We start from the raw sequence: 12,644 nt of genomic DNA on the forward strand, positions 1-12,644 counted from the left end.
CCTCAATAAGAAACGCGTAATATTTTCTCTGAATACCAGACGGGACGGTTGGCAACTCTAATAACTTATGAACAAAATAAAGTTCAACATCATTAACTTCATAGCACCCACCCAGCTGTATAGAAACTCCGTCATGCTAGCTAGCACGCAGTACGGAAAAAGTCAGAATAACAAAAATAAACTCCACCTAAACTTGGTTTATATCTGACCCAGAGAGACTGCAGGTCATAACTTCTTACCTGAAGTTCAGTTCACACTTGGACCGGCGGCCGCCTCGGGTCTCTTTTCCTTCTGCCTCCCTTTTCCTTCATCCACCTGCTGGCCTCCACCACTTGCTAATGTTACTGAATCTGTGGAAGCTCCGCGATAGCCACCACACGAAGTAACGAGTAACGACCCTATCTAAATCCCAGTAATGAGTAACGCGTTCCTGATTTTGGCATAATAACTAGTTACCGTGCTCGTTACCACAATAATAACGTAGTTACTGTAACGCGTTACTTAATAACGCATTAGTCCCAACACTGGTAATAACTTTGGTAAGTCTCCCCTTCCATTATTAAAAATTGCTTTATGCACCACAATTTGGTTCCTGCAAAAAGCAGAGATATAGACCTGGTCATTTCAGGTTCAGTCATGGACTAGCCTTCCAAAGTGTAGTTGAGTGAGGGACAAATGCAGATTTACAGGTGTGAGGCTAAGGCAGACCTCTTCTTATCATATGTTTGCTTTAGAATTTGAGTGACAGCAATGTATGTAGTATTATTACAGTATTAGATATCTGTTTGTGTTTAGTAGTACGGAATATATACTTATCTATGGGGCATAACATTTTTAAGAAGGGACTAGATTTGTCTCCTGCTGCTGGAGACTTCTGCCCGTGCTTGGGCTTAGTCCTAGAAATGATGTATCTGACCCAGATATCCTCAATTACAATTTCTCTGAAATCCAAACCTCACAATGTCACCCAAAGTCTCTTTTTTTCCCTTTTTTTTCCAGTGAATTTGGTTAAATATCTCCCTTCTGGCTCTCACTGTATTTGTGTTGCTTGGCAACATTAACTTAGCGACTGTCTTAACAGGAAGCAACTGTGGAGGCTTCAGCGATTTAATGACCCAAGTCTTCTCGCTGGCTCGGCGCGAGGCTGTTCGTTCACAGCATGGCATCCTGCTACCTGCAGGGTCCCATCACATGCTCATATTGTCTCTCTGGGATGCAGTTATGTTTTTGCATGTTGAACAAACTCATTTTCTCAAGTTGCTTATGAATATGGTTCTAATAGTACAATTAGCTTAATGGTTATCCATTGAGGCGCACATGTTTATATCACTACATTTACCAAGACTATTATTACCCACAATCCTAATCTCAGCCATCATAAATTATGTTAAAAAAACAAATAGTATGCTTTGCTTACCATGAATCTAAACCTGCACCGTAACTGATTTTTACTCATTTAAGCAGTATTGTGATGTGGACATATAATAAGATACTGTATTATGTATACACCATACACATAATACAGTATTGTAAAAGGCAAAGTGGCAAAATAAGTTCATAACTTTAATTTTTCTTTGCTGTAATTGCATCAGAAAACCATAATGTTACTTTGTAACTGAAAAACAGTACTCATACTGTAATACTATACATTTAAAATACAATAATAATATTGTAAATGACAAAAAGTAACAATGTGGAAAATGAAAACATTAATAAGTAGTAACGGTATAAATGAAAATACAGGTCTATAGGCCTGGTGAATAAGAAAATGTAACCATGATGTAAATGAAAATGCAGTAATAATGCTGTGAGCAGTTTAACAGTAAATTCCCAGCTTCCAGTTGCCAGGAATTTACTGTCATATTTAGAACACCTACTGTCACCTTGACTCAAAACTGTGACTTTAAAGTAAGATAACTGGTACTCTCAAGGCACAAACTGATCCTTAGAAAGATGTAATAGTCCACAGTTTTGTAGATATGACCCAGCGCTGCAATAAGAAATCCATGTCCACTTTGTGTAATTCATTAGAGCCAGAGTTTGGACACCACTGATAAATCTACTGTATCAACAGAGCTGGGAATCCTGCCATTGTGTTATTATGGGCACTATTGTATTATTTGTGGATAGCACTCTTAGAATAAACTCAAGGTGTTTAAGGAGCTGCAATCTAGTGCCAAAAAATAGGCAAGCTATCTAAATGTACAGCTTTGTGATGTATGTTTATAGCAGATGCGTGCGTGGCTTTCTAAACCAGGGTGCCCCAAAATAACCCCTGTGGGCAAAATCAGTTGAATCCAAAGTGCCTGAAATAGGACCTGTGTGCAGAAATTGGCTCTCATACTGAGTTTGGCCCACCAAAGTATTACACTGGGTACAAAATGCAGCATCTCTCATTTATTTTCTTTAAAACTGACATTTCCTCTGAGTTATTTGAAAGCAAGCTTTCTGTAACCTTTCCAAATAACCCCTTGTGAAAACTTGGGTCTAAAATGACTTTTAAATGTTACAGTAAAAATATATATCCAGAGATGCCACTTCAGGTTTTTGACTACAATGTTTTATCTTTTACAGTTTTAAAACATTTTGTCTCCAACTGAAGGATGCTCTTCTTGTATTTGCAAACTACAGAGACGTTCATGCACTCTTTTTTTTTTCTCCTGTTTTAGAAAGTCGGGCTGACATAAAGTAAAAATAAAAAAACTGTTAACAAGACAAATTATATAAATGGATGCCTATAGGAAGGACTTCCTTGTATGAAGTATCTGAAGTTAAGTGGTTTATTTATCCACCTTTTGGCTGGAACTGCTTGACTAGCTTAGCCGCCAGTCTGTGACCATCTGGTAACCACCGGAAAAATGTGTATTCCCTGACTGGATGGTCAGCAGTTGCTGAAGGTTGCTGGCACTCACTGTGAAACTGATTGCTAGATCTCCATGCATGCACGCCTGGCGACTCCTCTAGTAACCCTAGTAACAGTGACCCAGGTTACTAGGGACTCACAGGTTGCTAGGGAAAAGTGTGCGTTTTGAAATTTGGTGGTTGCAGCAATAATTTCCCCGTGACCGAAGCAATCAGAAGGACATTTCTGATGCATCTCTTTGTGACTGATTTCACTTGGTTAAAGCCAGCAACCACTACCAAATGGTGGGGAATCCCAATTTTCCTCTAGTGACCGGAGGTTGCCAGAAGGCCGCCAGCTGGTCTATGTGACTGTGTGAGGTCTTAACTGGACGCTATATACATCCAAAAGTCTTGATAATGTCCCTTTTTATGATGCAGACTGTCAAGATCTACCCCCATTTGTGTGATTGATGTCATTCATCCTCAGGTTTTACCTCAGTAGGCCAATTTGTTTTCTTGTGACCACCATAAACTCAAACATCCTCAACATGGTGCCACATACTTACTGGACATAGCCTCCTCTAACTTCTCTGTTTTACTGCACATTATTCTTCTTCACAGCAAGGAAGGAAGGAAGTGTTAAGGAAGTGCTCACATCTGTCCCTTTGTGTTAAAACACAGGGACAGATGTGAGGTTAAAGAGATACTTGATACCCAGCTGATGGGCACATGCCTTGAACAACTTTGGGTGGTTTTAAAACCCTTCTCACCTTGTTTTGCAGAGATGGTCAGCACAGCACATTTGAGATATTATTGCTGTCTGGCAGCTAATCAGTATGATCTTGATGTTCCTATTGACAACTGGACTTTTAAGCAGTGATCTTCACTCCTCTCCAGCGCTCCCATTCGCTATGAAGAAATGGAGCTTGTGTCTCCATCTTTCTAGTCTCTTTTGTCTGGAGCAAGTATTAACGTGTTTTTTTTAAGGGAAAAACCCCCAAATCATTTCCAGGATGTAACAGCTCACAATGATCACAAGCAATAACTGGAAAAAAAAAAAAGGAATAAAAAAGAAACACACAGATGAAATAAATGGAAAAATAAAGCAAACTAAAAAAGCAACTGCAGCAGGCTGCACATACTGTACAGTCAGTGCATGTACACATTTTGCATTATCCATTTTTCATCTGGAGCTTTTTTAGTTTGCTTTGTTCATTTGCTTTTGTAATTGGTTATGTATCCATACCTGATTTCCTTTATAGAGTAAAGAAATGTTAGAGTTGTTATATCATTTTATAGATGTAGAAATTTAAAATGAAACCGTACCCAGTAAGGTCTGATTGATTGCCTCTATTTCTGTTTTTATTATATTTGTCCAATCTATTTGAACTGTTATCAATTTCAGATTATGCAGTGATTCAGATGTGACCCCAGATGTGGTTCCAGATGTGAAACAAGGCTATTGTGTTGTTTAGCCTTGTGAAACAAGGCTAAACAACACTTGTAGTAGTGATGCATTTAGGTTCTGACAGTCAATAGGCCAAAAACTGACCGTTGCTTATCTCTGTGTTTTAAAGGCAATGCAAAGCTAGTGTGTTAAGCTTTTACCTTGAGAAGCAAACATACGAGAGATACTGTATATCTCATGCAACAATTGTGGGGAAGACTGCTGACTTGACAGTTGCCATGACAATCTTTAACACCCTCCTCCCTTCTGAGAGTAAGCCACAGGAGGTCATTCCTGCAAAGGCTGGCTGTTTGCAGAGTGCTGTATGGAAGCATATTGCTGGAATGTTGATGGGAACAGCGTCCTCGTAGTAACAGGTGCTCAAGCAACAAAGATAACCAAAGCTTTGAGAGTATTGTCAAGGAAAGTCGATTGAAGAACTTGGGAGAGCTTCAGAAGGAGTGGACTAAGGCCTGGGGGGCCACAACAAACGTGGGGCCTCAGGAAAGGTGCTACTGTACAACGGTCAGATTCCTGATATCAAGCCAGGCCTGAGTCACAAACACCGTCAGAAGCATCTATCTGGGAAAAGGCACAAGAACAGGATTGTTACTCAGTGGTTCAAAGTCATTTATTCACATAAAACTAAATTTTATATTTCATTTGGAAATTGAAAATGGGAAACTTCATTGGAAATGAATGTCTAAGAGTATGGACCAAGCGTGGAGAGGCATAGACTCCAAGGTGTTTAAGGTCCAGTGTGAAGGTTCAGGGGCCTCTGATGTTTTGGGGTTCTGGTTTTGGTGGTGGTTGGTCCAAAGCTACCCAGCTACTGGGAGATTTTAGTGCACTTCATGCTTCCATCTGCTGACAAAACGTTATGGAGGTGACGATTTTGCTTTTCCAGCAGGACGCAACACCTCCCCACAGCACCAACATTACGACCAAAGGGTTTGCTGACCATGATATTACTATCAGCAGACAGATATTGCCCTCGAGTGACCTTGACCTAAAAGAAATGAGTTGAAGGTGGCTATCAAAGCAGCCTGGGCTTAAATAACACCTCCACATTGCCACAAGTTGATCACCTCTATGCCACCATGCACCGATATAGTAATTCACGGTAAAGTACTGCGTTTATAAACAAAAGTACTTTTCTGATGTATGTGTGTGACTTTCATGAGCTATAATAATAATAATGGATTGGATTTATATAGCGCTTTTCAAGGCACCCAAAGCGCTTTACAATACCACTATTCATTCACAGTCATAGTCATCAAAAGGAAACAGTAAATATTTTGCAATGTTTCACTTGTAAGGAGTATATAATACCTCAAAGTTGACCATGTTGTATTAAATAATGGAGAATAAAAATAACATTTTCACTTTATTTTTATTTCTTCAGCTGCACGAGTACATAATCAGTGGCTTGAGTCTCAAAAGAGGAGCTGCTCACCATCCTTTCAGCAGTAGACTGTACTGTGTTTTTAAAATGTTTTTCCATTTGTGCTGTCATCCGTGTTCTAAAAGTAGACTTCTTTATTGTAGGATGTCCTCTTTTGAAAACAAAATTATCTAAAAAGCCTCTATATTTGGTATCTGTTGTTGCCAGGCAACAAAATGCAGTCCCAGCTGAATTTTTTTTTTTTAGACCCTGAACATTTTAAGCTATTTAACCAAATACTTAAAGGACTGACATGGAGTTAAAGTGGATGTGTAGTGGGAAAGGAAAAAAGAAGGGCTAGACAGAAGAAGATGACTAGCTGAGTGACAGGGTGACGGGCTGGCTGGCTTCCTGGTTTCTCGCAGACTGTTGTCAAACTCAGTCGATCTTGGAGAATCCCAGTGCTGCCATCTGGGTTTAACGGGAGCTTCATCCTGGCACTGCCTACTGGTACAGATGGCATAAGGATACTATGTCACTGTTACAGTAGACTTGAGTACAATAGAATAAAGCAGAGCTGCAAAGTCACAGGTCGGTTTAAGTCTTCACGGGGAGCCACAAGATTTACTGTACCTATATCTAATTTTTTCCAGGGGCCAACATAATTACTCTAATTGTACTACTCTAATGGTACTTGTTATCATGTTGTCATGACCTCCCACACAAGCAGTCCAGACCTACAATATAATTTATTTCACACAGTGTTTAAATTGATCGAAAACACATCCTGACTGTCGCTGCTGTTTTGGAAAGAAACTCTTAGCATTCGGATGATTGGGAAGAAGTATACTGAAATGCTATTAAAACAGTCTAACACCCAATGTCTAATCTTATTTATTTTACAGCATTAAAATGGGTCTAATCTGTTGTATTTGATTATCGAATCCTATTTTATTCATGGATTTGACTTCCTGTAGAGCAGATCTGCAGGTATGAGTGCTCTTCTGCAGTAACACACATAACGCACTCACACAGTTGCACACCTAAAGCTGCCTACTGCCAATGCACTGTCATGCTGGCCTCTGAGCAGCCTCACTATGCCGTTATGGGCAGTAGAAATAAGGCAGGGACAGCTGCTGTCACCCTCCTTAGGCTAATTTGTCCTGATGTTCCTGCCACAGTCCTGCTTCTCAGATCTCAAACCAGTGCCTCTCTGTGTGGAATGATTTGCAGAAATGTAAAGTGTTGATTTAATCGAGGATTTTGGAAAATGACGATGCTCATCTTTGCTAATCCGCATGAAACGTGCAGCTGAGGTGTAAAACCGCAGGCAACAGATTACACTTCAGAGTGAAACTCTGAGCTGAGACACAGGCGTACGTACAGGAAGTTTAGCTATTACTTCACTGCCAACCTGTTTGTACTTGTGTTGCCAAGACTGAAGAAAGTGGGCATTTCTGTAAAGTGGATTTAAGCTCTGCTGAGTGAAATTGAAATAAACAAATAGTATTGAATTGGCTCGTGCTGCCTGTGAATGAACTGATTAGACTTAGAAGCCTCAAAACAGCAGCCCACTCAGATGACTACTGAATGTAAGCAGCAGTTTGCACCACACTGAGCTCTGGGTAAGGCTGCTCACTTAGCATCCATCATGTCGTCCACAATGCCAGCAGGGTCCCCGGCTGCTTCCACCACTGCATCACATGTGTGGCTCGTCTTTGATGTTTGTGTGTCTTGTGTCATGCCACTATAGGCCAGTCAGTGTGGAGATAGGCATCATTACCAACAGTTGTGCTGTGAAATTAAATAATGAGCAAGCGAGAATAGGTTAAGATTCAATGACAACGTGGCACCGTTGCCTTTCAGATTCACATTTCACTTTGGATGCTAAAATGATGGTCAGGAGGAGGAGGGACACATTTATCACAGAGGCCAAAGATTAGTGTGTGTTTAGCAGGATGGGTTCAGATACTGATATTGCTGGTGACTTGTCATACGTAATTTAAAGAAAAAGAGACGCTTGTTTGGAATGCAAATAGTTACAGTATAAAGCACAATGGATAAGTCATTTATAAATATAAGGACTGATGGATTACTACTGTCTGTTCGTATTAACTTCAATAAAGGGCTTTCTTGGTTTATCATTCTCTAATATGCCATCAAATCCAGTTATAAATACTACAAGTTGGTGATTAGTGGATTTTAGTCCAGGCTTATTTGCAGGACCCTTATAATTAAGTTAATAATTGTTAATAAGAATCTTTTAACAACGTGGCAACTCATAATTGGTTGTAGCTTGTAGCGGAACTATAGAGTTAAAAGATAATTTCTTAATAGTTAATAAGACATTATTACATCATATCATCCGTTAAAAGACATTGCCTTATAAGAGCGTGGCGTTTGTTTAAAATAAACCTTTTCATTGAATATTATCTCTAATCGAAACCGGGCTATTTTTGCGCACCAAAATAGAAAAAAAAAAACCTCATAGGAAAAGATGGAGGCAGCATGGCAACAGTCTCAGAGACAACCTCGACTTCACGTGCACGTGCACGCGCACCTGCACAATGAGATAAAAGACGACTTCTCCTCTTTGCTCTCACAAACTCTCACCCGTGCGCGATTACCGCACACAGGCACGCACATCCACGCGTCCTCGTTCCATCTTCATCCATCTTTCCTCCCCCTCCTCTCTCTTTCTCTCTCTCTCTCTACGAGGGACGTATGGGAGGGGATGCTCGTGCTGAATGTGTTTTTTCCTGCAGCGTGCTTTACGGTACCGGAGAAGAAGAAGGAGAAGCACGCCGCTCCCCTCCGTTGGTCACGGAATCTGTGTTGTGACATTGCGCGCCTGCTTCTTATTTTCTAAATGGACCGAAGGGGATGTGACTGAAAGCAGTGTGTAGTCTGCGCGCGTGTAACCGAGTTGGATTTAAACCTGACCCTGAGATGAATCACACTGCCCCGGTTGATGCGCTCATCTCCTCCGTCTTCTGGCTTCGGGGGCACTAAAGATGCGGCTGATAGCGCGGGTACCTGTCCTGGTTTCACACCGGTTCGGTTTGTCCCGGTAGACTGATCCCGTCCGGTGCTGCGGTTTCCAAAGGGGCGAGCTGAGTGATTTTTTTCTTTCTTAACCGGATCCGTCACCAGCAGCCTGCCAGATGGATAACTACTCTACTTTACAACGTAAGGCGACAGTGACAGACACATACCTGCTGCCGTAGCCCATTTCATGTTAAGTCTGTGCTAATGATGGAGTTCCCTTAATGAATAACCACATTAATCTGGGGTTAGCAAAGACTGCAGCTGAAGTCAGATTTTACTGGATAAAAAACAGAAAAAAAATAACTTAAATAAATATTAAAATATCCTGTAAATGTCCACAGGAGGGACATTTGATGGTTTTCCCTCATGTTTTGTCACGACCATACATTTTTCTTGGGCTGACATCACGTGACAACTTGAATGGCATTTTTCAGAATTTGGTGAGCTTTGCTACTGAGCATCTGAACAGTGGCACTGTACACCGTATTTAATAATTTGGCGCTTAAATGTATGCACAAATTAAGCCCCTTCATCCTTTCATAGACACCCCCCACCCAGGGCCTTTGAAGCTCCGAGATGAGCTAATGAAACAACCATGACTGCAGGATCAGGGAGAGGTGGGGTGTGTGGGGGGATAATATATGATGCAGTGTCACATACCCTCTTGTCTTGACATGTAGCCCCCAGCCCTGTTGCCATTATAACGTCATGCTTTCATATAATGCACCACATTCACACCTGTTAAATCCACCACCTTGAGGTATGCTGTGCTTATTAGACTATCTGCACCATTATTTAGCTGGATCGGTTTGTCATGCTTGTTGTGAGCCTGTAATGACAAAGGCTTATTAACCATCTGCCTAAATGGTTTATGGCTGCAGTTATGCACCTGTAGAAGGTTATGGCTTTTTATTAACTGGATCATAATTTTTACAGATACAAGCTCTAATTTGTTGTCCATGTCTCTTCTGTGTGTGTATGTATGTGACTTACAGGGCTGTAAACCAACAAAAAGAGCCTTTTTTCCTTTTTAAAATCAAAGAGAATATTTAATTCCAATCTCAACTGCAACATATTTTAAAGCTCCTCTGTCTTTGTTGCTCCTAAGACGGTTCTATTTATACACTCTTTTTCGACAGGGCTTTGAAGTCGCTGCTCATTTTGGTGTCATTTTGCAAAAAAACACTATTATGTGTTCAGCACTGGTTTCTTTCTTTGGGCACACTGATCACAACAGCTTACATGCTGCATGTGTAATTCTCCAGACATGGAGAGTGATCTGCCACATCTTCAGGATACATGAGATATAGAATACCATGTAGATTTTTTAGGGACTATAAAGGGATTTTTGAGAGGTTGTCAGGTAGAAATGTGTACCAGTAATGGAATCTAATCAAGTACCTTATAGCCATGGATTGTATTTAACGCCTGTATGTTGAAGATTACTTTTCAAACCAAACGTTCACTGAGACTTTCGAACACAAACCACTGGACTGATCAATAATTTTCAAGGGAACAATTCACAGGACTCAGTTACTGACAGATGGTTGTAAAACTGATATTTTTTTCAAATAATAATAAAAAACTGACCTTGCAAACACTTCATGAAGTAGTTCACAGCAGTTGATCTGTTATAATAAAACTCACACATTGATGAATCTCTGGTGTGGTTACATGTATAACCCCTTCTTGCATTTGCACATTGCTGCTCACACATTTCCTAAATTATCTCATGAATAGATAACAGAACACTTGCAGTAGTTTTCACTGTTTCCCTCTTTGTGGAATTTGTTTTCTCCTTTGAACGATGATCTGCCAGCTGTTAGCAACAGCTGGATTAGTCCAGTATTTAGCAGCTGCCACAGCTTAGTCGATATTGTTTCACCTTGTGAGTCTGTATCTGTAGCGCACAAAAATATGGTCCTGGCTACATCTACCATAGCAGGAACTACCATTTTGAGTACTTCTGCAGGTGTTTATGTGCCTATCTGTGGACAAGGTTTTTCAAGAATTGGTGTCATAACCCTACAAGATGCCGTCGTGATAGTTTACAAGTAAGCAGCAGTCATGAAAATCAAGTTCAAAGATGGTTGCAGTTTGACCCATGGGTAATGATTATTTTAAGAATGCACAGTGTGATACCAGTGCAAGATGGTCAATAGTCAGCAACTTAATAAGTGGATCTTTTGATTATTGCTTGGTTTCTATAGAGTAATATTTTCAATTAAAATGGCCAAACATTATCCAATTCCACCTTCTCAGTGTGAGAATTTGCTGTTTTTCATCATCTTATTGAAACAGCTTTTTGGTTTTTAGACTATTGCTTGGGCAAATCTGTGTTTTTATGCCTGTCTGTTATAGCTGAGCAAATGAATAATCTGTCAGTTGTCGAAATAAATAGCCATCTCATTTATACTGAAAACCCTAATTATTTATTAATATACTTTATGGTTGGTACTTAATCCCTTGTCTTTGGCATTTGGTGGTTCCCGTTTATGAGAAATACTAAAGACAGAAGAAGGTTTTACATACGAGCACTTAGTGATGGTGAAATAAATAATATTCAGGTAACTGCAATCTTGTCATCATCAGTTTTCCGTATTACTTACATTTAAACCCATCTATAGATGTACTCATTTTGTCAGTCTAAATTAAGCATGCCTAGTACCGAGGCTTCAGATCTAAGAAATGATAAATGCATTAACATTTCCTCTTCAAAGAGAAAACTTGCATACAGATAAAGAAGGATGAGTGGCTCAGTGTTCTACTGCTGCTCCACTTTAGCTCTGACAGGACACTGCTGTTTCTTGCTGCTGCTGCTGCTCCTGATGCTGCTGGTTGCCTAGTGACTGTATCCATGGAACCGGCTCCCATCGTCATGGTGATGGGCCAAGGGAGAGAGACCCAGTGAGGGAAGGGGGACAGAGATACCAGTACATCTGCAGTGTGTGCTACAATGATGAGGATGAATTGTAATATCATGAAGGATGATGATGATGAAGACTGTAATGCTCTGATTGCGATATTCTGGTGTTTTCAGATGTAGCGATACCACTGAAAAGCATGGAGAGGCTAGTTTGAAACAGAGAAAATGGTTATGTGGTTGCCAAAATATGAAAAATATGTCAAGGCAGTGGTTAAATGTAAAAGCCGTACTGCTATCCATGGATGGCTGGATCGATGGGTCGATGGTCTGTAATAGCATTGCAATAATTATCAGAGCTTAATTAGCAAGATTAACCTCGAACTATGTTCATAATATATTTATTAAGGTAATTTCATAAACAATCATGTTATGGCTAGCTGGCTGAGCACACATGTTTGCTAGTATTGTTGAAAGGAAATTTTTGTTGTATATTTTTACTTTGTTCCATTAAATGATTTACAGGTGTCTAAAGCAATACTGTTTGATATAGATCTAACAGTATCATTGTAATATAATTTACATTGGGTGGTGAAGGATATTTGCCAAGCTAGCCATTGAGATGAGATATAATTTTTCTAGTGCTAAGATTAGCAAGCAAGATACATTCATCTATCTAGCTGTAACTTAACTACACAGCACAAATCCACTGTTATCCACTTAAGACTTTATTTTGCTTTGTAAGGTAGTTTGCAGTTCATCTGTGTTAGCAGTGATGCTAGCATTAGCTAATATTAGCTAGAAGATAAAACGTCTTCTAAAAACAAAGCAATACCGCCATGTATCTAATGCCCTGCTTATGTCAGCCATAGCTTTACCTGATAGCCAACTTCCTGAAGCTCAGACAGGCTTTGTTAGATAAAACTGGCTACCCTTCTGAGTTATGTTTGGGCTAATGGAGCCCAATTGATTTATTGGCAGGTCGATACCATCTGACGAACTATTTGCTGATCTATGTGTATGAAGTAATAACGGTCAAAAAGTGAAAAAAGAGCACT

General features: G+C 40.0%; 1 protein-coding gene across 11 annotated transcripts in view; it reads left to right on the forward strand.

The window, feature by feature from the left end:
- lrrc7 (leucine rich repeat containing 7) overlaps positions 1-12,644 on the forward strand; it is a 149,376-nt gene that overhangs the window by 47,447 nt on the left and 89,285 nt on the right. For 6 of the 11 annotated variants that reach the window (XM_026148022.2, XM_080291273.1, XM_080291272.1 and 3 more), the window contains exon 1: positions 8,424-8,864. The exons of 1 other annotated variant lie outside the window; for it this stretch is intronic. In XM_026148022.2, coding sequence (XP_026003807.1) covers positions 8,840-8,864 — 25 coding nt within the window. In that variant the 5' untranslated portion in view covers positions 8,424-8,839. Of the gene's footprint in view, positions 1-8,421; positions 8,865-12,644 lie in introns of those variants that run through there. 4 more of the 11 variants (XM_080291275.1, XM_080291276.1, XM_080291271.1 and 1 more) reach the window with 2 other exon arrangements.

This window comes from Astatotilapia calliptera, chromosome 17, assembly GCF_964374335.1.
Source record: "Astatotilapia calliptera chromosome 17, fAstCal68.1, whole genome shotgun sequence".
In the NCBI taxonomy this organism is placed as follows: domain Eukaryota; kingdom Metazoa; phylum Chordata; class Actinopteri; order Cichliformes; family Cichlidae; genus Astatotilapia; species Astatotilapia calliptera.